General features: G+C 32.8%; 3 protein-coding genes and 1 long non-coding RNA gene across 5 annotated transcripts; 2 read left to right on the top strand and 2 right to left on the bottom strand.

Moving 5' to 3' along the window:
• Positions 1–910: 910 nt before the first annotated feature.
• Positions 911–5,009, top strand: LOC109181554 (sister chromatid cohesion 1 protein 3). Of its 2 annotated transcripts, XM_019331396.1 has the most exons (13): positions 911–1,190; positions 2,011–2,272; positions 2,348–2,394; positions 2,492–2,541; positions 2,629–2,696; positions 2,783–3,123; positions 3,285–3,411; positions 3,500–4,109; positions 4,199–4,238; positions 4,332–4,410; positions 4,490–4,649; positions 4,751–4,804; positions 4,890–5,009. In XM_019331396.1, the coding sequence occupies exons 1-13, from the start codon at positions 1,067–1,069 to the stop codon at positions 4,911–4,913; spliced, it is 1,986 nt and encodes a 661-aa protein (XP_019186941.1). In that variant the 5' UTR covers positions 911–1,066; the 3' UTR covers positions 4,914–5,009. The 2 variants fall into 2 exon arrangements, with proteins under 2 accessions (XP_019186941.1, XP_019186933.1); XM_019331388.1 differs by having other exon boundaries at positions 4,751–5,009.
• On the bottom strand, positions 4,937–6,140 carry LOC109181590 (thioredoxin-like protein Clot). Its single transcript, XM_019331436.1, has 2 exons — positions 5,806–6,140; positions 4,937–5,395 (listed from the first exon to the last, which is right to left on the bottom strand). The coding sequence occupies exons 1-2, from the start codon at positions 5,948–5,950 to the stop codon at positions 5,142–5,144; spliced, it is 399 nt and encodes a 132-aa protein (XP_019186981.1). The 5' UTR covers positions 5,951–6,140; the 3' UTR covers positions 4,937–5,141.
• A 1,552-nt stretch (positions 6,141–7,692) lies between these two features.
• LOC109181568 (uncharacterized protein At1g04910-like) lies at positions 7,693–11,311 on the bottom strand. The gene is made up of 6 exons (XM_019331403.1): positions 10,485–11,311; positions 9,851–10,019; positions 9,315–9,404; positions 8,921–9,204; positions 8,583–8,841; positions 7,693–8,341 (listed from the first exon to the last, which is right to left on the bottom strand). Exons 1-6 carry the CDS (start codon positions 11,051–11,053, stop codon positions 8,105–8,107), a joined length of 1,608 nt encoding a protein of 535 aa, XP_019186948.1. The 5' UTR covers positions 11,054–11,311; the 3' UTR covers positions 7,693–8,104.
• A 2,917-nt stretch (positions 11,312–14,228) lies between these two features.
• Positions 14,229–15,145, top strand: LOC109181595. The gene is made up of 2 exons (XR_002054231.1): positions 14,229–14,303; positions 14,832–15,145. It is a non-coding gene; the product is annotated as an uncharacterized LOC109181595 (long non-coding RNA).
• Positions 15,146–27,057: the final 11,912 nt, after the last annotated feature.

The raw sequence follows: 27,057 nt of genomic DNA on the forward strand, positions 1-27,057 counted from the left end.
CAGTATATGTTCACTATCCACCATTCTCTTTTATATATGTTATTATTACAATCTCTTGATTTGTTGAAATAAACCGAGATAATGTTGAATGTACATAGTTTTTTTTTTTTTTTTTTTTTTTTTTGTGTACTATTAATTCTGTTACAATGTAGTGTCTGTGTATAATTTTTTTTAATATAATTATACATATACATTTTATGTTCAAATAAACTCAAAGTTTCATTGACTTTGAAGTTTTGAAATTTAGTTTGACTTAATTGCTCTATTTTTATTAACTTGAGTTTGACTCATTCAAGTTTTATTTAAGTTTTGCTTGGATGAGTTCATTTTAACACATGATAGAAAAGATTAATGTTGACAAATTGTAAAAGGGTAATTCAAAAAGGAATTATTTTAACAAATTTTAAAATAATTAGAAGAGTCAATTATATTTTACAAAATTAAATTATATCTTATTTTAGGAAATAATATTATAGTGATTTTGATTTTTGAGGATCATACAAAATATCATATAAATGAGATAATTTTAGTAAAAATAATTGGTGTTGTTAAATACTCCGTGTATATTTATATTTAATTATTAACCAATAAAAAAATTGTCATTTTAGGGTTTTGTAAACGTCTACATTAATTTTAGAAAGGAAAAACAATACTCCGTATTATTTTGTGAGTATAATTCTTAACCGCACTTGGAGAAACATAGTTAACACGATCGGAGAGACGTGAAGCCGTGTAGGAAACATTACCGTTGCACGAAACCGCACGTGGGAACATGAAAACACAGCAGTGGCACCAACGTAAATTTCTCCGAAAAGCATGGGCTTTTTATTAGTGTTCATTCGAACGCAAAAACTCCCATTCTTATTTTTCTAAAATTCGCGCCTCTTTACTTTTCCCGCCACGGCTAATTCTGGAAATCAGAACCCCCCACTTCAAAAACCCTACACCAATCCAGCCCGCTCACATTCTGTCTCATAAAGATTCAAGCTTTTTTCCTCCACAGCGTCTGCAAGTGAAAATCTTCGGGAAGATTGAGGTGTAACAGAGGAAGGAAGGAGGATTAAGGATGTTTTATTCGCACACTTTCTTGGCTCGGAAGGGTCCAATGGGGACTGTTTGGTGCGCCGCGCATCTACAGCACAGCCTCAGGAAGACGGATTACACCAGAACCAATATACTGTCTACAGTTGGTTAGTGTTCTCGTGTTTTTGGCATTTTATTTAATGTTTCTTTCCTCATATGAAGTTATTTCATTGTTTTTTGTTTCTGTGTTTTTTTGGTTGGTCTGTTGATTGGCTACTACCCTCATCTATTTCAGTTTCTCTTGCAAATTTTAGTCTTTTGGGTATAGTTAAGGTTCTTTCCACCAAATGTTACAAATTTTCATATGAAACATCATGTATTGCATTGTTTTTCTACCTAGTTTATGTTTGCATCATCTTCATTGTTGTGTTCATTGCTGTTTTGGTTTTGTCTTGGGTCTTAATTCTGGATTTATCATGTAAAGTTTAGATTTTTCCTCATTTTTCTAGCTGCAACCTTAATTAATATGGGAGAGGAGGCTCTAATGATAGGGAAAAATTCACAATCTTGCAATTGTGTAATTGAGGAACATTACTTGTTCTCCAGTGTTGAAGATTGTGCATTTTAGCAAAAAGCTAATCTTTTGGTTGAGAAAATGCAATATGAGTTCTGATTGCTATTATAACAGCATCAAGTAATGCTGATATGTCTTTTTTTCTTGGCTATGATTATGTTGCCTTTTTAAAAATTTTATGAACATTTATTTAAAGCATTGGCAGTTGGTAGTCTAATATGGTTCAGAGAATTTTCATTATGATATTGTTATTATTAGAGAAAGTTTGAACCAGATTCATGTCCATATTTGGGGTGGATATATAGCAAGAATCCATTAATGAAGCTTAGTAATCCTAATACCTTTCTTGTATCCCATGATTAGTAATGACACTATAGAGTTGACATTAATAATTTGTTGAATTGATTTTCCAGAGTGCATCATGTATCCCGAAGTACCAATTGCACTGCGGATGTCTGGCCATCTTTTGCTTGGCGTTGTTCGAATATATTCAAAACAAGTCGAATACTTTTTTCAAGAATGTAATTACCTGGAGTTGCGGTTGAGAAAGGCGTTCTTGTCAACGAGTGTCAATCTACCTGAAGGTGCAACTCAAGCGACTTATAATTCCATCACTTTGCCAGAAACGTTTCAACTCGATGCATTACAATCAGATTATGATTTACGTGCAGAGAGGTAAGGTTTCGGTTCTGCTGCAGAGCTCTAAGATCTGTCAGTCAGTGCTGTTTGCTCATTGGTTTTGAATTTCAGGTTTGTGGATACTCACCTTAAACCACTTGAAGAGATCACACTCGAAGGTGATCACTTTGGGTCTCGAGCAAATCCAGTGTTTTTGTATTTTCCTTTTCCAACTATTATTCTTTTTTCCTTATGTTTTCTTGCCTTATGTTACAGAGCAAGTTCCCATGGGAGGGGATCAATATGTTGCGATTTATATTGATGAGGTGAGACAACCTTAATTTCTCCTTGTTTTGGTTAGTTTTGCATGTTTCTGCTTTTTCAGATTATCTTATAATTTGGTTTTTATGCAGGATGAGGGGAGGGGTTTATCAACTGAGAATATTGTCTCTGGATTGGAAGCAACACCTATGGAGATAGAGTAAGAAACCAGGAATATTATATAGCTTTCAGAACAGATTGTTTGCTATGTATGCTTACAGTGGTAAATATTTATTCCTATTGTAGCCCTCAGCCTCCAGTTGGGGAGGGGACACCTGGTGGTCCTCAACATTCTCCCCAGAGTACCCCGGCTCAAGAGTTTCCAGAAACTGAGGTTATGCGTGATGCTTCGCATGATGTTGGTGTTCCTAGTACTCCGATGTGGCAAGACAGGAGGGATGATGTGTTGGAACCTGACCTTGTTTTGGCGGAGCAGGTGACGAAAGATGATCAAAATCGTTCTCCCGTAGGGGTAGTCGAGGAAATGTTGCCTTCGGGAGGGCGTTCTTCCCCACCTCAACATCGCGAGCACCCTTCAGCTTCTGCAGAAGTTGGCCAAGGAAACACGAGTTCACCCCTGTCATTTGGTAAGTGCAGATTTCATGTTTAACCCATGACCTTTGGTCTGGGTCTGATACCAAATTGAAGTATGTGCTCCGTCTCAACTAAAAGCCTAAGCTAATAGTTGAATTGCACATTTATGGTTATATGCTCAACAATAACAGTTGCTATATATACATTTATATAGGGAACGGGTCACCTGAACTAGCAATGCGCCCATCCCCGCCCCCACCACCGCCCCCTCCTGAGCAGCGACCGGCAAGGCAAAGAAAGAGGAAGGTGGTTATCGATGAAGCCTTAGTGTTGTCAAATCAGTATGATCATCATCTCTTCATTTCATGTTCCTATATGCATTCTGCTATTTTTGTTTCCTAAGAAACATATACACATTTCATATTTCAGGGTTCTTAAGGCTGGACTAAACGACACAAGTCGCTTGAAACGGGCAAGAAAGGAAGTTCCCCACTCTTCTTTGGGCATATGGAGATCAAGCAAGAGACTAAAAAAGGATGCCATGTTCTTCTTCGAGCCCTTAATAACTGGGCAGTGTGGAGAACTGTCTAATATGCATGAAAAAGATTTCGTTTTTGCAAGAGCCCACCCGTCTTCCACAGATGAGGCTCGTGAAGAGGCCACTGGTGCACAATCTTCCTCTCCTTCGGGGCGTGATGATATGGAAATCGAACATCTTCGTGAGAATGTAGGCCCTACTGAAGGCGATATTTTGCATGAAGTCTTGCCTATGCCAAGTACATTGGTTTCCTCTCCGGTCACATCCCTGCCTTCTCCAAGCAGACAAGAAGATTTTACTCCTGCTCCTACCTCATTAGGGCCACAATCAGATCAGGCTGAAAGAACTATTGATTCTGGGATATTACCTACACCAGACCCTGCTGCATCAACTGGGCATCTTCATTCAGATATGGACACCCCTTTGACAATCCCTGAGGAGGATTTGCGGTTTGAAGCCACTGCTCTATCTGATATCCCCGAGTTTGACAATTCTGCTGGGGTATGTTATGCTACCAAATATTCAGTTAATCAAAGCTTAAATGAGCATATCTCAGCTGTTTTTTTTTTTTTTTCTTCTTTCAATTACAGGATTTAAGTTTTCTGGAACAAGATGAAAGCACCCCTACTGGTAAGATGAGAAATCTGCTTCAGTGTGTGTGTGTGTGTGTGTATTCTGGTGAACTCTGTGGTGGTGATTCTTAGATGTTTACGATTTATACAGGCTCTCAGGGAACTCCAGAAGTGGGTTTATCTGGAAAACAAAGAACTCCAGAATTTGATGCATTATCTACCAGAACAAGGTAATTTTAACTGAATGCTGCTGAATAAATGGAAATAAGGTTGCGTGTTAATGTTGTCTAATTGCATGATTGTTTTTAGAGCTGTCGCACAATATCTTAAAGGTCAGTCATCAACAACTCCCATCTCCGAAGGTCAATCACCAGCAAGTACCATGCCGGGACCTGGAGATCTGAGCTTAAATGCAGTTCTGGAAGGCAAAACCAGGAAAATATGTGCTAGAATGTTTTTCGAGACTCTTGTAAGTGTTCAATCACCAGTCTTTTACACTTCCTGTTTTATAATGTGCTAGTCATTCACTCACTCACTCACTTCTCTCGATTTGGGGACAATGCAATTCAGGTTTTGAAGAACTGCGGGCTGATAGATGTAAAGCAAGAAGAACCCTATGGCGATGTTACTTTGAAGGCAACTTCTAAGCTATGGAAGGAACAACTATGAAGCTAAATAAAATATAATCGACATGTGAAATTAGAGGTAGAAATGTAGAATACAGAAAGCATAGTGCTTTTGATGCATGTAGCCATGTAGGAGCTAGAAAAGCCAAAACCCTGTAATTTATACTGGTAAAGATTAACAACAATTTTTCCATTCTTGAAAAGATCAAATATGATAAGCTGTTCAAAGTTGGTTCCTAGGCAAAATGTATATATGCCAGAAACATGATCATATTTTATTAATGGGCAATTATAATGTTTTTTTGCCTATTTTGGTACGAAGAAGTCAGTAGAGTTTACTTTCCACCGAGAAGATTATCAATCTTGTGCTCAAGGTGGGCTTCATGGTCTTCAAGTCGACCTTTGACTGCACCGTCTTCCCAGCGGATTAAAGTAGGAACTCCTTTCAGATTGAAGTTGGGATCCACCCTCCATGGATGCTGTGGATTCCTCCATGTTGGCCTGTCTCCAACATAAGCCTTCAGCAGCGCAACATCATCAGATGACGCTTCCAGCTTTTTGTATATCACCGGCTCAGCTCTCACGCAATCTGATAAGTTACAAAAACACAAACCTAGTAAACAAAAAGGTACACTACCATTCATGGAAACAACATTCACAAACATCATTAACACCAAGTTGCTTATGAAATTGATCAATAGGTACACTAAACTATTCATGGAAACAACATTCACACAAACATCATGATTTGGAGATTATATGTATACAAACAACAGAACAAGAATCTTGAGGTTTAGTCCTTGCAACCCTAGAGTAAACTAATCAACTCAAACCAAGAAGACCAATAGATTAATGAGCAGAAATTCTAGGTTGTAGTAACAATCAAAAGATTAATTAACGAACACACCAGCAGGAAAATAAAAATAGCAGTTTGGGTGTGCAATTACAAAATGACGATTAAAATGAAGAGAAGATTATTGAAATGAGAAAATGGGTTACCGGGGCACCAGCTAAGGGAGGTGGACGGTTCAATGTCCGCCAGGAAGAGGATTAAATTGGCCTTGTTTTTGGGGGCTTCGGCTTTGAACTTCTCAAACACTCCATTGAATGTTGCTACGGTAGCGTCCAACACTTTCAGAGGCATTTTCTGTGCTTCTCTTTCCACCCGGATATGGATTTTCGATGGAGCTTCAAGTAGAATAGCGGGATTCTGATTTTGCGTCTGTTTTAAGCTCTCGGGAAAGGTGATTCGTGGTTTTTAAGGTTAGGGTTTGATTTTTCCTAATCTCGGGATTTCTTTCGCTTAAGTCCCCATTAAGAAAACTCTTCCTCGTAACACGTGTTTGCAATATGCAATGTGGATAAGATTTTTAATATTTTTTTATAATTCAAATTTCTCAATTTTATCAAACTATTTTCTGAATTCCATGAATTTGCTTATTTGTTCTTAAAGCCCACGAAGGAAGTAAATTATTAATTTGGGTTGGGGTGTGGGACCCTTAAGATTGGGGTTCAACTTTTTGAAAAATAATTCTCTTAGTATCTATTTTATACTTTCTCAATATAATTTATCTCAAAGAATCGATGTCTCTCACCACCAGAATTTAATTTTGCGATCACTCATTTGAAATAGTAACAGAAGTGTTATCATACTACATGATAGTGACTCCCAACCTTTTAGTTATATACGGAGTATATATTTTTTTTTTTCTAAAAAAAACATTATCCAACTCAATAGCACATGCAAATTTTCCTAAAACTTATTAGGTTATCTATACTCCGGTTGATATTTGTCACAACATATACTCCGATTAAGAGTACGAATGAGTAATTTTCCTAAAACTTATTAGGTTATCTATACTCCGGTTGATATTTGTCACAACATATACTCCGATTAAGAGTACGAATGAGTTTTACACGTTTTACCTCATCGAATAAATATAAAGAGTATAATAATCTATATCAAAAAATCTTTTATTTAGGAGCGAAAACCTAATCTTTTGTTCATTTCCTATTGAGTTAATACCCAAAATCGTCCTCGACTATAGTGGTTTTTCTCAATTTTGTCCTAAACGACTTTGGTGACCTAATATCGTCCCAGACTTTTATGTTTCGCTCAATTTCGTCCCATACTTTTGTGTTTTTGCTCAATTTAGTCCCTCATTTGTTATTCTATCCATTTGATGTTAAATAAATAGACAATTAAGTAATTTTAATATTGGCATCTCTTTACTCATAGACATGTGAACTGCGAAATCCTTTTTTTTTTTTTTTTTTTTTTACTAATTAGTCCCAGAATTACTCCTAAAACTGCGAATATAAAATTTGATTTGCAGGTCCGGGAGTAATTCTGGGTGTAATTCGTACAAGAAAGAGGAATTTCCCACTTCACAAGTTGAAAGTAAAGAGAGATCAATATTGACATTATTGAATTGCCCCTAAATTTAACACCAATTTGACGGAATAACAAATAGAGGACTAAATTGAGCGAACACACAAAAGTTTGGGACGATATTAAGTCACCAAAGTCGTTTAGGATGCAATTGAGAAAAACCACTATAGTCGAGGATGATTTTGGGTATTAACTCATTTCCCATTCCTTTAGAGCACAAAAGGTTGAACTTAAAAGGAAAAATTATATATTTCTCATAATTAAGCAACAAGCCAGTCAAACTAGTAATTGATGCAAAATTGGCATTTGGCCACAAATGGGCACATACAAAAAAAGTAGCCTTTGCTCAACAACAAAGAAACAATCATTATACTAAACCAAAAAAAAAAAAAAAAGGTATAAAAAAAGAAATTAAATGTTGAACATGTAGGCTTCATCTTGCAGCCCAAATAGATTCGATTGAAATTCGACTAAATTAATTTCATTATGCGAAATACGAATATCAACGCAATACGTAAATAGAATAAGAGAATGTAGACTTCATAACTTTGTATCCTTCATTGATATATTTACATACATATATATATTATCTGTTATACATGTGTAGTATGCCAAAATCAACAATCATCAATATTGCCTTCCTCTTCCAGCCTCCAAGAAATTTCTCATATACAAAAGGAGAAGAAAATAAGCTCTTAACTCTATATACTTTCAGCTGTTACTCTGCACCAGATAACCATCTTTGCCAAGTTCATTGCATTTTTAGGAACCTGACCCGCGATAACACAAGCAGGATCATCGCATCTGCCTCCAGAATCATCCCGAGAAAACACTGGCTCGAAGTTTATATAGATAGATACCGTAGTTTCAAGAGCATTGAAGCCCGAAAACAATGAAGACAGGACTTTATTGCATCAGGTCGCTTTGTTGGGAGGTACCGTTGCACATGCACTCCAGGGCGGGGTACTTTGTCACGTCCCTCCCCGCTTTCCTGAGCTCGGGCTGACCAAAGGAATCTCGGTGCAAGTCCAATATGATCGCGTTGAACTCTGGGTCCGAGAGGGAATGGTTCATGAAGTGTGGGAGCATCTGTCTTTTGTTTGGTGTGATAGTCTTTTTGTGGCCTGCATATGCCCTATGCCCCTATTGGCACAAGTAAAAATCGAAATTACCACCAATAACAGTTCGAATAGGACCTTAGTGAAGTTAACTAGAAGCCAACAAAACCCGAGAATTTTCTTGGTGATTGAATATAGAGTTTTACTACATGATGTGGCGGGCTCTGATAAGTTATTTTTTTCATGTGGATCCAAATACAAGTGTCTAAATCAAGATTTTGTGTGTGGGAGTATAAAATGGGAGTACACATAGCATTTATATATACCTGAATAGCATGGCCCATGTTCCCGCCATGAGATGGCATGAACACATCGCTCTTCTCGGAAACTATGTAGTCGATAGCAGCCATAAGGGATGCCTTCTTCGCAAATGGCTCGAGCTCGCCTGCCAAGGCAAGGTCTTCCTTGTTGTAGAAATGCGGGAATTCGGTTGTCAATGGCAACAACGCCTCTTTCCCACCCAAAGGAATCCCTCCCGCCCAATAGATCCTCGCGGTCCTTGGAGCGCCCAAAGCTTTAAGCAACCTAAATAGAGTATAAAAACGACACTCCTTAGTCCTCATGAACACATGTTGGAAGTGATTGCAAGTAAGAAGCTGCTTACCGAGAAACCTCAAATGCATTTAAAGGGCAAAGACCCGCAAGCTTTCTCTCGTGGTAGCTCATGTTTGATCTCGAAGTTAAAAGCTCGGGTCTCCGCTTTCTCTCATTGCTAATCATCTCATCATACTCACGGCTCAAACCAGGAAGACACCCCGTTCTCACCCACACATCCTTCTCCATCCTAATGTGAAGAGCAAGATATGGCCCTTTGCTCCTCATCCTCTCTGTAAGCTTGTCCCCGAGTTCTAAGATTGATGGGGCAAACCTCAACGCATGAAAAGCCACCTACATGTTTAAACAAAATCCCATGTCAAACTAATGTTTTGCACAATTCTACTCTTAAAAAACGCCATTCTCAAATTAAGCAATACAAGCAAGCACCCAAATTAAAGTACCTTGCATCGAAGTTTTTGAAGATCAGAAGGAAGATCCTTAGAGAGCCTCGAATCCAAACCTCGCAGTAACAGAACACCATCCCTCCTCAGCTGCAAAGTAAAATAAACCGTATGATTATGCCAGTTAAGAAACTCGAGAACTTGTCTTCTACTTCAGCCTCGTAAAGGTCTCAAAAGAAAAGTGATTTGACATTCCTTTCAACATGCCCAAAATTTAACCGGTTTTTATAATTAAAAAGTTTTATTCAGCTGCCCATCACAGCTGTTTATATGCAACTTTTTAAAGTGCTTGGCTCCCTTTCCAGATAAAAAGCTACAAGTACAATCACTCCCATAACTTGAGCTTTGGAATTTTCTCCATGCACTTGTCCCTAAAGGCAACTTATTCGAATAATGCAAGTATGCAACAGTCTTAATTTCCCATAACAGCAATAAAATGACGATTTTTAACTGAAGATCATCAACTTCTAATACTTGGCAATACATGAAAAACCAAAACTTTTAAGCAATTAACAGTCATAGCAAAAGTTTCTTACCCGTTTTGAATAATGGGAGCGAATCCATTGAGGTGAGGCATGGAGAGGAGTACGCTTCTCCTCGACTGGCCTTGTCATTACGTGTGTGGATGGAAGTGAAGAAATGATTCTAACATCATCTGCCAAAACTTTCTTGAAGTGATCCAAGTCAAAAATATCCGAGAATTCACTGCAGAGCAACAATAAACAAGACAGAACAATGGCTTAAGCTCAACAGGTTCAAATATTCCCGGAAAATTCAATTTTCCCAGGAATCAACTTACAAGTTACAACTGAAAGGTAATTCATCATAGCTTTTAAGGGTGTTAATCCTATTGATCAAAAAGTTATCTTGGCATTAAAGTTGTGTTCTTGGTCAGGTTCACCCAAGGGGAATCCTAATCATTGACTGATTTCTTGTCCAAAAAAGGCGAAATCTCTCACCCCAGTCATCACGCCCGACCCCCACGAGGTGTCCCACAAGGAGCCACCCCAAACTCCCAAAGGATCAAACTCTCACACTACGATTGATAGGACTCGATTATACGTTCTTGACCACAATTTGACACCCAGAACCAAACTAAGCTACCCGTGCAGGCATCATTTACTCATTTCTGATTATTGGATCAAAATCAAAGAAAAGAACATCACAAACCTTTCATCACCCCAAATGACATTGACTTGCAAGATGGGAACAACAAGGGCAGCTCCAAGAATCCTTGCAATCACCACAGCATCCACAATCTGATTCCTCTGCTGATTCAATCCCCCAGCCACCACCACCACCAAATACTTAGTCCTATCCTTCACACCCGCCGAGCTAACCTGCTTATACTCCTCACTGAAATCCAAACACGGCCTATACCCCAACCCATCCGGCTGCTTCCAGAACCCACTCTTATTATCTTCCCCTCCCAAACCCAAATACCCATTGGAAACCGAAGCCTTCTCTTGAAGGCTGAAACATGGGATTGGCGAGAAAGGCACCAAGGGCTCAAAGCTGGGCCACAGCCTCAACGTCCCAAGAAACCCGAAGAGGAAGATAAAGCAAACCCAGAACCTGAGACCGCTGAGCAAGCGCCTGAGCCTCGCGGAAACAGAGGGGCTCTTCTGCTTCTTCGGGGAAAGAAGCACCAGAGCTTGGAGTGGCGAGTTGACTATGTCAGACGCCACTGAAATGTAGGACTGCCGCTTCTTCTTGCCGCTGCTCTTCGGCACAGCCATTTCCACAGAAACGAAAGAAGCAGAGCTCGAAACGGTTGTGGATAAAGGAATGGGCTTTTTGATTCTTGAATGTACTCTTCTCAAGGACCCCAAAAAAGAAGCGTTTTTGCTTACTGGGAAAGCCTCCCGGAGAGAGAAAAATGGTGGTGGAAGGGAGAGAAGGGGCGGCGGGAATGCAAAATACGACGATCGATGCGAGTTTTAAATTGGACGGAGTCAGGGAAAAAAGTGTGTGTGCTTTGTCAGACAGGTTTTTCTTTGGGGATTTCAAGTTATATATATGACTTGTGTGACCTCTCTATTTATAATAATAATAATTATTATTATTATTTTATATTTATAATTCCATGCTCATCCTACAAAATTTACCAATTACAATATGATGTGGCATGTTTTGGTGTTTTTTTTATTAGTTACATGTCTTGCAAGCTTCCTAAAAATGTAAAATAAAGCTTGCAAAGGATAAAGAAAACTGTCAAATGACAGAATCAAGATATCTGTTATTAACATTCGAGATATATTGACGCCTCCCAAGCGATCCACAATGTAAAGGGTAGAGTGGCCTTGCGGCCACCATCCTCTGAGATTTAGTCATTTGTTGCTCCAATTTTTCTGTATTTTTTTTTTTTTACTTTTTCTAGTTTTCTTATTATTATATGTATATATTTATTTATTTTATTGAAAGTAATACTGTTTTTTAGAGTGAGAGAATATTGTATGGATGTAGAAAAAATAGGGAAGGATTTGTAAATTTGATGATGTGGAAGTAAGGGCCACTTTTAAAAGTGTGAGAGTATTGCATGGATAAGGATAATCTAACTTATGACTCATCCATCTCATTTTATGTGTTTGATTAAATTAAATAAGTTTAATTAAAATTATTTAAAATTTAAAAATTATATTTAAAGCACTATTAAACATTAAAAAGAATTAATTTTGGTCACGGGATCAAACTTCGATGGTGCGGTATTGACTCTTTGGTCTACAACGGATAGAAAAAGTATATTGAACATATACTACATTGTAATAGAATCGATAGTGTTAAATTAAAAAAAAATATTAAAAATTATTAAATTTAAAAATAAGAAATTATACTAAAAGAACCAAATGAAATAATTCATCTGACTAATAAATAAAAATATAGTAGTTAAAACTTATTCATATGTAAGCTATCCTATTTATAATTTATTATTTAATTAATAATTGATACTCCGTATATCTAAATTAAATTAGTTTTTCTCAATTTATTATGGAGTTGGTTTTTTTTTTTTTTTTTAAACTGATTCTCAATTAAATTAGTTTTTCTCTTATAAATGTGAAATTTAGTACACCATGAAAAAAAATATGCGCAAAGTCGCAAACAACAAGAGTTTTGACGTCTGAACTTTTGATCGCATGCATGTTTGGATCCTATGAATAGCATTAGAATATTGTATCAATCCCTTGTACAAACAACAATAATTAATCTCCAGTTATTAAAGGATACTAGTAGTTGCACCCGTGCAATGCACGGCCATATATATAAATAATAGAATATATAGTATTATATAAAAAAACAAATAGGGTAGAGACAAATTTCCAATTTATTAGACATTATTGAAAAGAATATATAGTATTATATAAAAAACAAATAGGGTAGAGACAAATTTCCAATTTATTAGACATTATTGAAAACTTCTTTATATACGACATTTGTAGTCGTATTTTTAGATTTTACATTTTCATCACAGATAAGTATTTTTAAACCCTTTGGATTACTAACTCTTGACGCTGCTTTATTATAATGATTGATGGTTCCCCAAAAAAACATCCAAAAATTAAAACAACCACACAAAGGTGGACAATTGTCTGCTGAAATATATCAAATATTAGGAACTTAGGAACCATTTAGTGAGCAGTCACAGCCTTGGCCTTCTTAAGCTTGTTGGAAGAAGAAAACTGGTCCAACAGGGATCTCTTCACAACAGAAGCTTCTGCAGTTTCACTCTCTGCCATTTGGGACTGCTGGACACTATTAGGGCTGTTCACTTCATTTTCCCCATTTGAAGCTTCCTATAAATAGAAAAAAATGATTAAAATTTAAAATCTCACATAAAGACTAAAAAATAGTGAAGTAAATAAAATTACCTGATCAGATTCCTCTTCCTCCTCTTCATCCTCATCAATCATTTTCGAGATTAAATCTTTTTCTTGTTTGTCCTTAATTTTGGAACAGTGGGTAGATATTAATATCTCATACCTTAAAATCCTAGTCACAGTATATGCTGGATTGGCTCCCTTCATTTGGCTCATTTTCAGTGATATCTTAAATATCATTGGCATTCCAATTAATGACTCCAATTCCTTTGGAATGTCAGAAACCTACAACAAAGTTTATCTTCCTTTTTTTAAGTGTAATATTTTTTAGGCTTAAAAATTTGATTGAAGGGTTTTGTTTTTTATTAACTGTTCAGTATATAGAAGTGCTTTTGTGTGGCATCTATGTTTGTTATCATACTCCATCAGACTTTTTTTTTTAAACATTCTATATTTTAATATTAGATAAATATAAGATTCCTGGTTTTTAATATAAGATTGAACCTGTAAATAGTAAGTTTGAGTTTCAAAAGCTTTCTATAACATCCAAAATTGTCAGTTAGAAGCTTTTTGTGTTTGTTATCTTCTTTTAGTCCGTTTTAGCTCTTAAATATAAGTGTTTATAAATTTTTAGTTCTTTTAGACTGTTTTACCTCTTAACACAAATGTTTTTCTCACAGCTTCTTAATGAAGAGTCGTTTGATTAATCATGGGGTAAAATGACTTATCTAAAGTATGATATTCAAAAACTGAAACTTAACTTCTAATCTGTCAATTTTGATGAAAAGAAGAATGTTTTTCAAACAATGATGCATGCACCCCAAAAAAAGTTCATGAACTTAACAGAATAAAGTTACCAATGTCCAGTAGGATTAGAACGAAATGTCTAGTAAGGACTACCCACAGCAAAACATCACATAGATGGCTGGAAAGCATTCTTCTTTTCATCAAAATCGACGTACTGTTTCTGTATTTACTATTTACTATATAAAATCGAAAAACCTATATTGCCTTGCACATGTGCAATTTACATTATTAATTATGCCTTTCATTCAACTATGCATTTTATTCAATTATATAACGTTCTTTTATTATATGCAGGATGTGTGTCTTTGAAGTAATAGGATATTGGGTTAAAAAATGAGAGTTCGCTATGGTATCCAGAGCAACCCAGGTAAATGTTACTCAGTAACTTATTCCAATGGAATTAAAAATCACCAACCTAAACCATGAACCCTAAACCCCGGAACATAAAAATCACCAACCTGCAAAAATTGTATAATATTTAGCCAAAACAGAAACTTTTTTGTTAGGGTAAAATCAAGTATGCTTACCAAATTGTGAAATCCCTTATGCCTCTTTAGGACTGTTTGTACTGCATTATCCATCTTGCTTGCTTGCAACTGAAAACTTTTTGTGATTCATGCTTGTAAATAAAATCTTATATATTTATATATACATACCACTTTCTGTCATATATTTTCATAGCAACAATATAGGTTAGCTGTGTGTATTTGCATTGAAAATTACAACTGCCTCACTGGTTTCCATCTGATGAAATAATCTTTGTATATGAAAATAACTAAACAAAAAGGCAAATGATGAATACTACCGTCTGATGCCTAAGCCATAAGCATGTAACTGTCAGTTACTATTTCACTTCTAAAACTCACAGCATTGTGCTAAGTGTGTGTATACAAAGATTTAACAAATGTGCAGGTGTTCTCAATTCTAAGCCTCACCTTAATCTTCAAGCAACTGTGTTGTTCCTCTTCAACAGCAATATGCATAGATGGCATGGTATCTTCACACAGATTTTGGTTCTTCGTTTCTAATTTGCGGGTGGTTCAAACCGGGGAGATGGTGAACTTGGGGGTGAATATTGATATGAAGGAGCTTTATATAGAGGCTGAAATTTGTTCTCCAATTTTGAATATTGTCTTGGAACTATGAATCTTGCTGGAAACGTTTGAAGACCCAAGACTACATTAAAGAGATTGTTTTTTCGAAGCATTTTATGTATGTGTATATCTATATATATATATATATATATATATATATATATATATATATATATATATATGTAAATAAATGTAGATTATAGGTTAGTTTCTCAATGTAATTAGAAGTCTTTCATTATTAAAAGTGTAATTACATTGGTAATTGACAATCTTAGCCGGCAGTATCACATTGAAAAGCGTAAGGCAATGTGAACACAATTAATTAGACTGATTGTGTTATCTATCATTAAAACGACGCCGAATTCTTTAGGCGGGAAGATGTTTTAGGTAGAAACTTAGTGCTTTATTATAATGATAGATTCTATTTAATTAGTAGTTGTCCTAGTGCGCATGTATAATATTTATATTGATTAATTGAAATTGTTAATTGTTTTCCATGCATGAATAATCACATTAGTTTTGATAGTTTCTTTCTAGACCGGTGAAGACCTACTTGAACAATTGCACTATGTCGTTCTTAAATCAAGTGGTCATATATATATATATATATATATATATATATATATATATATATATATATATATATATATATATATGATCGCGTTCAGGTGCGAACTGCCAGCCCAGAAGAAAAATGAGAACCATTCAGCGTCGTCCACGTGTCTAGATGAATGAATCAGATGTAATTTTAAAAAAACGACGTGGTGGTATTTTCGTAAATAACTCGAACTTTGGTGCATGTAAATGTGTTATAAGTGCAAGTAGTTGATGTACCTTTAAAAGTAAAAAGTGCAGTTAAAATCGCTTACAAATGCACTTACTTCCACCTACAAGTACATGTAATTTTGCCTTGTTAACATCCAAAACGCACACCCCCTCCAAAAAAAAAAAAAAAAAAAGACTTCCAAAGTAATAATGATGAGTTAGGCAAGAATCTGGTTTACTTTCATGCATGCAATAATATGTTTGGTACTTCATTACATCGTTAGAAAAAGAAATAATTAATTTCTAATATAGGAGTCAAAACAAAGGTTTTTATGGTGTAACTAATACCTTACCAGTTCCATTGAATTTGCTTGTTTGGTATAATTAGGGTTAGCCACAAGCTTTTACAATATCCTACTCTTAAGAAAAAAAAAAAAAGAATTACAATTTAATATATTTTCACTTTAAATTTATCGAACCAATCAAAATAAAAATACTATAACTCAAAATATAATAAATTCTTCTTAAAAAAAAAAAAAAAAAAAAAAACTATGGCACTATTCGTGCAAAAACATATCCAATGGTACCATTACTAATTAGAAAACTTGAAATATGGAGAAAATGTATGTGTGTGTGCATATATATAATCGAAAATAATCAAATATGTTTACCTGTACATTTGGGAAATAAAAACAAGGAATAAAGAATGGGGAGTTAGATAATTTGAGAAAAAAAAAAAACTAAAGAATTGAAGTAAATTAACATTAACAAACACCTTCTACTCATATGGCATCGATGTGACTCTCCTTGGAGGTATGTCACAGGATTAAATTTCAAAATATATAACATATATTACATTGTAATAGAGTCAATAGTATTAAAAATAAAAAATAAATATAACTTAAACTTGGGAAAACTATCTAATAAATGGTGTCTTTACTAATTGGAAAAAAAAAATCATTTTTATATGGAGAAGTCGAAATTGAGAGAAAGGAAAATAAAGAATATGTTTTGAAAACAGAAAATACATGGGTCTTTGGTAAATAGTTGTTAGTTAATAATTGTGTTATTGGGTTTGACTAGTTGATAGCATTAGTTTATTGTAGAAAACGGTTTGGTAAAATTAGTTGTTAGCTGATAGCTAATTACATGCAAAATAACTTTATCAAAAAAATTGATCGAAAAAACTGTTTTGAACAACTTTTTTGAATTTTAACATTTTGGAGCAATAAGTTGTTATAAAAAAAAAAAAAAAACTAATTAATCAAACACTCATATGGATTGTTTAACCAAGTCAAACAACTAATAGTAGTCAAATAAATCAAAATTAGCTGATAAACTACCCATCAGGGTCATATAATAGAAGTAAACAAAGATTCTCGGGATGGGTTGGCATAGTTGGAAGTTTTATTTATGTATTTATTTGAGTAATGGGGGGATTTTAAGAAATATAAGTGCATTAAAAGATGATTAAATTAGGGAAAAGAAACATAGAATATGTACAATTTGTAAAGGAGAATCAAAAGTCAAAACTTAATACAGATCATAAAAATTAATTAAAAGTTTTTATTACGCTTACAAGTATATTGTGTAGTTAATAAGATTTACTTAATCAACAATCCTAAACTAATCAACAGCAAAAATAATATGCTGATATGTTGGAGAGTGGGTGATTTGATCAACCATTATTTTAAGGTAATCCATATCATATTAACGAAACTGGAATATATGTAAGGTAGAGGATATTCATTCCTACACATACATATGGATATTAAAAATTAAGAATTTTTTTTTTTAATGATATGTATAGGATAATGGTGGGATGATGGGGAAAATAATTCACACCCACTATTTATGAGTATGCATTGAGTAAATTTCACTCTTGTATAATAGCACATATGAGAATTAAACTGTACTATGAAACCCTCTGCGACAGGCTCGACCGATAGAGTATATATTCACAATAATTGAACTTGTGATTGTTATGTACGAGAGTCATGATCTACCCACTAGACAATCCCTCTCGGAGCTACAATTATGTTATTTATACAGTTAAATGAGATTCCGTTTTAATTAAAAGTCTAAATTGATAGTTGAATTCTTCAAACTTATGACCTTTCACTTATGTTTGGTTATAATATAATTTTACTATTAAATAAAGTCTAAAATGATAGTTAGACTACAGATTTTTGCTTTATTATTACTATATGTTCAACACTCTATGTTAAAATTTATGTTCAAATACCGTATTTACCCATCATGTGAAACCCCCTTGGCATGAAACAAAATACAAAAATAATGTATTCGATGTATCACATGTAAACATCCGTTACGATGAAAATCAATGAGACATAACATCACATCAAATGTCACTTAAAATTTATTTTTATCGTAATATTAAAATCATAAAATTCGACTTTTGTTCGGCAATACGTTTCTCATCAACTAAATACCGAATACGGATCATCAAAAAAAAAAAAATACCGAATACGGTCCCATCAAAAAAAAAAAATACCGAGAAAAAAATATAAAATATTTTAAAATTAATTTGTAATAATTAATAATCAATCGTCACGTCATATAATACATGCTAGTATTTTCTATATGCACTGCGCCAAAATAAGTGTCAAATATTAATACTTTATATTAAAATCTTGTATTTATTTAAATTTTAGATATTTATATTATTGTAAATAATAATCTACATCTATAAATCTTCATCTATATCTACAAATCTAATAAGAGCCAATAATTTTAGGCCCTTAGCTGGAAAAAGAAATGTTGATGTAATTATTTCTTAAAATGAATGGTTCATATTATTTTGATTTTAGTATTTTTTTTAATAATTTTTCATATTTACCATCTATTATACGGAGTATTATTTTCTTCTCTTAAATAGCCCTAAATTTCGTTAGTATAAATTTTAGTAATGAAATATTCCGTTAACTATTTATTATTTTTAACTTACTCATTCATTTCTATAAGAAAGGTTCAAATTGAACCACATCTCAATTAAAGTTGACGTAATTGTTAAACATATACTATGAATATGTTAAAATGTATTAAAAAGATATATAATATAAAATTTAATATAAACTTTTGTCAAATAATTAGCCCGACTAAATACATAACATTCAATGTTGAGAATGTTGAATATCAAAGATTATATAAATCAGGAACTTAAAAATAATTTGATTTTCTTACATTAAAAAAAAAAAAAAAAAAACAAATTTAACATTTATATATAATATAAAAAAGGGACATAAATATTAAAAAAAAAAAAAGCTATAACATTTATTAATATTTATTAATTTTTAATAAAAATATAACAAAAAATAAACAAATAAAAAAAATATAATATTCATTCACACTTATTAATTTTTAAAAATATACACCTGCATAATTATATGCAACACGAAACTAAAAAGACGGTCGTTTACTACAACTAACGAACACCATTTCTGCCCCACTCCCATATCCCAATCATTAATCCAAAATAATAAGGTTGATAAAAGTTTTTCATTATTAAAAAAAAAAAAAAAAAAAAAGTTGATAAAAGCGACGTCGTGTTGTGGAAACGCCAGCTGGCAAGTAAGCAATGGCGAAAACGAGGCATGTGAGGTGCCGCCGTTTCACAGTGCTGACGTGACACCCTGTGCGCTAACGTACACCATTTCTGCCCCACTCCCATATCCCTTCTAATCATTATTCTTTCTTCTACCTTTTATTATAATTATTTTTTAATTTTATTTTTCACTAAAAAATAATTCTTTGTACAGCTCCACTTTTCCTTCGTCTCCAGCTGGCCTCGCAGGTGCACACGCTGGCACCCCCGCCCACGTGGCAGATTGCGACTGCTTAACCTCTAGCTTGCTATCCTTTTTTTAAAAAAAGCACAGAATTATGGATAGGAAAATATTACACCGACTTTCACTTAATTTTTACACATTCTAAAATATTTTTTCTGAAATCTACATGATAAAAATATCACATCATTGTTTACCACGTCATGGAATAGAAATGAAAAAATAAAATTTAAGAGTATATCGGATAGAACTCTTATAGTTAATGATAACTATGAAGTTAATCCAAACAAATAGTATGAGATCGAGTTGTTGCACATAATGTGGGAGCCATTGCATCCATAGTTAATCTAACCATTTACTAGTTCGTTGATGTGTCCGTTATTAGCCTAGTATATATACCAAGTTACTGTAAAAAGCAGGAAGGACACTAAATTTATACTGAACATTACTAACAGTACAATCATCTAAATTTATTGTCAATTCTCTCAATCCATTAAACTCTCTAGTGGTGAATTTGATTAATGGCGCCTATGAATCAAATATGTTGTTGGTCAATTGTTAGTTGTGATACCATACTATAAATTATTCCACAAAGTAACAAATGTTGTAGTACATTGTACAAGTAGTCTTTCTTTAAACATAGACGGAAGTACCTACTCCTTTTACTTTCTTAATTCATTTAAGGGGATTGGTTGCGTTTATAGCACGATTTTGCATGCTTCAAGATTTCGTGGAAACATGAGGTAATTAAAAATCCCCTTTCAATTATTGAAAACAAAGAATGAAAAATTAAAATAAAAATATTATATTGAATTGGAGTAGCAACTTTAGTATTGAGCAATAATATAAATATTAATTTCTGTAATTGAACCAAACACCTTCCCAACCTGTTCAAGCACAAAAAATCATCACTGCCTCCATTGAGGTTTGATCTTATAACTTCCCACATGAGAGAGCACTACATGTCATGTGAGTATAAGATGTTTGGCATGTTCTAAATGATTTAAAACGAGTGAATTGCGATTTTTTTTTCCCTTTCCTATTTCAATAACATCATATATAACATGTATTTTTTTTTCTTTTTTACTTTCGATGGTACACCTATATATCATTTTTGGTTAGTATATCCTATGCAATTTCCACTGCATATTTCATAGTACAGAACTGGACCATTTGGTGCTCCAATCCTTTTCTGCATCGCCATATATAGCTGGAGCCTGGAGGACGCTACAATATATGGGACAAACAAACATTTTTGTTTCTTTTCTTCAATTTTACCCATCATTTTACTTTTATATATATATATATATATATATATATATATATATATATATATATATATATATACACACACACACACACACACACACACACGGGGCAAGATAAAACGAGAACATAGTGTTTCAATAAAAAGTGAAGATTGATATATATATATATATATATATATATATATATATATATATATATATATATATACACACACACGGGGCAAGATAAAACGAGAACATAGTGTTTCTATAAAAAGTGAAGATTGATCATAGCCGTCCATCATAATTCATCAATGGTTGAGGATTTTAGTAAAGAAAAAAAATACGGGTCAATTTTAAAATTATTGAAAAGTTTTAAAATTAGGCTCAATTTATTTTATTTTTAAAACTTGAAAGTCTAGTAATTATAAGATCATAGTCTTTAATTTTTCAAGATTGAGGATGTGGATATGCTCTCACTTTTTATAGGGGCGGAGGTGTTCAATTCTCACTTGAACCCTCCCCTATATATATAATCTGGTTCATATGAGAAGCATATCACTCCATAGCTAGGTGAGAAGCTGTAGACAAATTCAAACTATCAATCTGCAAGATCTGATGGATAAGAAATCAAGTAAAAAGAAGCGGTGTCATTTTCATAAATATTACAAACTTTTGAAATTTGTAATATCTATAAAAATAACCCATCCTTTTTTCATTTTTTTTTTAAATTTTAGATCATTAGATCTACTATATCAATAGTTTAATTTGAATTTGTCACCAGGTTTTCATGGGAGGCGAACCATACATACATACTTACATGCATTGAATGCATGATTAAATTAATTTAATGTATACTCTTCCTTATTATTTTTTTTTCTCAAAACTAGTACTCCGTACTTCATAAATAACTAGATTACACTTACAAAACAAGCGATCCACGCCAAGGTAAAATGTGGTCACATACATTTCTTACAATTGTTGTCATCAAGGGTTACAAGCAACCTAAAGGATAAGTTTAATTGGTTGCACATTGATTCATGCTCAAGTAAAGAGCATGAGTTTACTATACTTGCGCTTGAAATCATAATTGGTCCAAATTAATGATCATGAACTTTGATTTGAAGAAATGAATAAATTGATTATTGATCGAAGTTGCAACATCCAATAAAGTTGGAACATATATATATAATCCTTTTTTAAAAAAAAAAAATAGGAAAAGCTCGCAATTGCTATTTAAATGTGTGCTACTGTGCTCGGAGTGAATCTTGCGTTGTGACTCTAGTCAGCAAAGGACCACAAGCTAAGGAGGTAAATTAAACTTGCTTAGATCGTTCATAGCTAGTTAAATCACGAAATCCAATAGACAACTCTCATAATTTGAAATTTTATAATTATCAAGTTAATTGTTCGATCAATTTGTGGTAACGAGATAATAATGATATACCACCTTGAATGATAACTTTGAGGATAAGGATAAAGGATTGGCTTTGTAGGGATAGGTTTGATTGTGTGATGATGAAGAAATGATCATATATTACTTAGAAACAATTAAGCTTATTAGCAACAAAATTTATCAATATTTTTCCAACATTATTTGAAAATTTGACTTTTCCTACTTAGCTGGAAATTGTTAAACTCTTATAATCCTTGAAAGTAGTCAATTGTATATGTTAAATGGTTAGTTGAGTACATTGTTGAGTATATAGTCATTAATGTGCAATCCAACTATCAGTTTAGACTTTTAGTTGAGATGGATCACATGCTTCAATTTGGTATTAGTTGGTCAGCCAACTTAAAGTCGCATATGCTGAAATTGCCTCGGCCTAAAGACGCCTATATCGATTTTTATAACACTTTTAATTAGTATTATTTTTTTCATTATAAACATTACATTTTCATATTGATCCGACCTATCTTATGAATAAGAATTCATGAGATACTCTCACACAAATGTGACCCAAAAAAATCATTTACTAAATATTAAACCAAAGGAATAAGGTTCAAATTGGCCACTGAACGTAACCTGAAAATGCAATTAGGCCACTGAACGAAAAAAAAGTGCAATTAGGCCACTGAACACTCCAAAAACGTGCAATTAGGCCACTGAACTCTCCAAACGTATGCAATTTCACCGGATAGCAGGTTACCATCAATTTTAGCAGGTTACCTGCTTACGTGGCAGCTGAGTTGGCATTTTTAATAATTTTTAAAAAAATTTTTTAATAATAAATTTTATAAAAAATTGAAAAAAATAAATAAATAATAAAATAAAGTCGTTTTTATTTTTTTAAAAAAATTTTAAATAAAAATTTATTATTAAAATTTATTAAAAAATATTTAAAATTTATTAAAAATGACAACTCAGCTGCCACGTAAGCAGATAACCTGCAAAAATTGAGGGTAACCTGCTGTCAGGTGAAATTGCACATTTTTAGAGTGTTCAGTGGCCTAATTGCACTTTTTTTTCGTTCAATGGCCTAATTGTATTTTCAGGTTACGTTCAGTGGCCAATTTGAACCTTATTCCTAAACCAAATGGCCCTGGGAGAATTGGGTTGGAGGGACATCATTAATTACAGCAATGGGAACAGCATGCAAGAAAACGTCAGAGGATTTTGTGTGTATACGCTAAAATTAAACATGCAAACGTTTTCATGCTTGTAGACATGTAGTGCCACGGCTTCTCATTAAAGTCAATACAATTTTTTTATATATTATAAAGTTCATTATTTTGGTTCCGGAGGCAGTTGGATGGCCACTTAACCACTTCAATAATCTCAGTGGTTTGATTATTTAATCAAATTTATAATCAGTTACAGGAGTTGACCTAAATTACCAAACCCCTTATCTCCACCATTATCAATTTTATAAATTTAAAACCCCAAACTTAATAATCATTCACGTCACCGACTTATATATAGGTTCCTAAAATACACTTCAATCGCAAGTGTGACTTATTTTTTTGGTTCTTGAATTGGTAAGATTTGAGCCCTTTACATTGCAGCTGCTAGCAAAACAAAATTTATAAATTTATTTTGTTGATTGATCAATTGAGTTGTAGTCCGAATTTTCATTTGGTAGATGCTTGCTTGGGGAGTTGGGGTTGTTTATTAGATAAAAGGAAAAAAATAATGATAGTTTATATACTTAAATCACTTTAACATGTTTATACATGTGTAACATTATTGTATTTTTCTTTCGAAAAAAAAAAAGATAAAAATCTTTAATTATTTTTATTAATTGTAATTGATTAGTATGGTAGCTGCTCAATTTTTCTACGAGTTAATAAAGAGATTATATAATAAGTGTATACAACTAGTGACCTATTGTGAAGCGAAATTCCATATGCAAGTAAGAGATGGATTGACAATAAGATAATGATTATATATATACAAAAATACCCAATGCCATAATGAAAAGTTAGGAGTAAATATTACTTAGTGACCGATTTTAATACATTGAGTGGTTGATGGGTTAAAATCAACATGGTGGTGGGGAGTTGAACAACTCTTCTTTAAAAAAAAATAAAAATTATATATGTAAATAATTATAATTAATTTAATTTACATGGAATAAAATCGAAATACGTAGCGGACAATGGATATGACTGATGTCCTTTTAATTTAGTAAGCGTCTTAATCGAAGACTTGCTACGATACATATAATTTACGAAAAATACTATATGTGCTCACATTCTCTATTTTTAATTTTTATTCTCACATTTAAAATTTTGATGTAAACACTTTTAGCGGGATTCACATGAAAAAAATAACATATCAGCACCCACCACAGTAAATTTGAAGGAGTAAAATTTGAAAGTACATATAGTAGAACTCATAATTTACATGGATTAACTATTGTCGTTTGGATTTTAAAGAAACATATAATTTAGGAAAATTTATAGGCAATCCAATCACTTAAAATTGAAATCGAATGATGTACATAGGTTCGGCCCTAATACCAAATTAGATCATGTAATTTGCCTCAACTAAAAATTAAAATTGATAACCAAACTACGCACTTATACTCTATATATTATATGCTCAACAATTGAATTACCATTACATGATGAACATTCATAGGCAGGAATATTCATAATAATATGAGCTAATTCTAATTTTAATCTTTCGATTATAGTATCTTTTTGTTTATATTTTATTCTTAAGTTCAAAATTGATTTTTGCCGATTGTAAATGTATTACTTTTAATTTGTTGTATCAAATCTAATCAATTTTGAACCCAAATATAAAAATTATCTCTAATAATAACAACAACAAAGTGATGACTGAGTGAGTTGAACATGATTCTTACACTATAATTTATAAAATTATTATATAAAAATAAAATTTACTCAGTACTCACTCATGATAATAATTATGGTTTTCCTACCTTATCATCTAATAAATAAATAAGAATAACAACAATAATTCATTAACTAAGTGTATGAGATAAGATAGCCATTATTATATATAGTTTCTAATTTCCCAATATGAAGTTGTGGCTGATCTTATACCATGTATTATGTACTGACCTAACAAAGCCACTATACATGGGGCAGTGGACGGGCCCTATATATATATATATATATATATATATATATATATATATATATATATATATATATATATATATATTATTTATTAAAGATGGTATGAAAACAAATAAAAAATGCAGACTAGTGTTTTACTATATAATAAGTGCATCTCCTTTCAAAAAAAATATAATAAGTGCATCTTATGATACATAAAAATACATTTAAACATTTGAGATTCTAAAAAATACATTCGATGATAGATTTTTTTTTTTTTTTTTTTTTGGGGGGGGGGGGGGGGTTGGGGGGGGATGTTGGTTAGCATATATGATTGTAACTTGTCTAATTAATGAATATTGTTAAATGAATTGATGAGTACTTAAATAAGTTGCTAAAATGTGTAAATCAATCATTATTGTGTCGATCATGATCTACACAGCTCTGTGGACTATAATATCAAATAATATACTTTTAGTATATTAAAAATGTGTATTGTATTCAGGAAAAGTACATTATTTTGTTTAATATATATTCAGTATACAAATAATGTACTTTTAGTATATTAAAACCGTACGTTTTGTTATGATTCACATAACACTGTGTAGACCATGGTCCACATAACACTATGTGGACCATTTGCCTAGAAAAATACTTTACAATAAAATCACTTTTAAGACATCATTTAGTTAGATTAATTTGACAATTTTAACTCAACATTTTTATGGCTCCAACACTATTTAAAAAAAAAAAAAAAAAAAAAAAAAAAAAAAAAAAACTCAAGGGCCCAGATTGCTTCCTGATTGATGAACCTGCAACACCATACATGAATAATAAATTCATGAACCTTTTGAAATTCTTAATAAATGTTACTCTATACACACACATATATGTGTGAGTGCTTCCTATTTTGTAATATTGCTGAGAGCACAATAGGGGGCATCCAATGTGTACCCTATAAATGCTTAGTCATTAATGGGGTACCCTTGTCTTGAGGGCACCACATTATCCATTCATCATCTAATGGTAATTCTTCATCATACAATTGGATATATCCAATAATTGGATGGGATTTCCACCTAATTTTGTAACATTTGGTTTCATTTGTATCAAACTTGTGATATTATTTATTACCTTTTATAATCATTAGAGCAACATTAATGGTGGGTTTTTTTTTAATTACCTTGATTTTCCAACTTTGTCGAACTATATTCTAAACCCCATGAACTCATTCATAGGCTCATGACGATGTAAGTTGAGTCAATATAGTTTCAAGATTCAACATCAAATTGTACACTTCTGCATACAAAAAGCCCAAACCAATCAAAAACTCTCAATATTCGTGGCAAGAATCGAACCATCATCCTACTGTTGTAAATTAAGTGACTTTCTTTAGAGTATTTTCCTCGAATTTCAAAAAAAAAGTTATAAAAAGATTAAAAAATAATAATAATAATTCATGATGTTAGTGCGCAAGCACCATGCCCACATAGGCGATTGGGGTGGTTCCGGGTAATTAAAAAAAATATAAAACTTGAGCTAAAGCCCATCCTTAATATCAATCATACATAGATTGGTGAAAAATCGTATTGAATAATACAAGATTTATCTGCATTTATTCCTAACCATATATGTAACTACATGAATTAGTTCCACTTAGCCCAACAACTATAACAATA

The sequence above is a fragment of the Ipomoea nil genome, unplaced genomic scaffold, assembly GCF_001879475.1.
Source record: "Ipomoea nil cultivar Tokyo-kokei standard unplaced genomic scaffold, Asagao_1.1 scaffold0188, whole genome shotgun sequence".
NCBI lineage: Eukaryota > Viridiplantae > Streptophyta > Magnoliopsida > Solanales > Convolvulaceae > Ipomoea > Ipomoea nil.

Excerpts from the sequence above, each read along its gene's own strand:
- LOC109181554 (XM_019331388.1), top strand. The coding sequence starts at position 1,067 with ATGTTTTATTCGCACACTTTCTTGGCTCGGAAGGGTCCAATGGGGACT. Across the intron at positions 3,412-3,499 it reads GCCTTAGTGTTGTCAAATCA|GGTTCTTAAGGCTGGACTAA; the intron begins GTATGATCATCA and ends TTCATATTTCAG. Across the intron at positions 4,411-4,489 it reads GCATTATCTACCAGAACAAG|AGCTGTCGCACAATATCTTA; the intron begins GTAATTTTAACT and ends GATTGTTTTTAG.
- LOC109181590 (XM_019331436.1), bottom strand. The coding sequence starts at position 5,950 with ATGCCTCTGAAAGTGTTGGACGCTACCGTAGCAACATTCAATGGAGTG. Across the intron at positions 5,396-5,805 it reads CTCCCTTAGCTGGTGCCCCG|ATTGCGTGAGAGCTGAGCCG; the intron begins GTAACCCATTTT and ends GTAACTTATCAG.
- LOC109181568 (XM_019331403.1), bottom strand. The coding sequence starts at position 11,053 with ATGGCTGTGCCGAAGAGCAGCGGCAAGAAGAAGCGGCAGTCCTACATT. Across the intron at positions 9,205-9,314 it reads TTCAAAAACTTCGATGCAAG|GTGGCTTTTCATGCGTTGAG; the intron begins GTACTTTAATTT and ends TTAAACATGTAG. Across the intron at positions 8,842-8,920 it reads AATGCATTTGAGGTTTCTCG|GTTGCTTAAAGCTTTGGGCG; the intron begins GTAAGCAGCTTC and ends TACTCTATTTAG.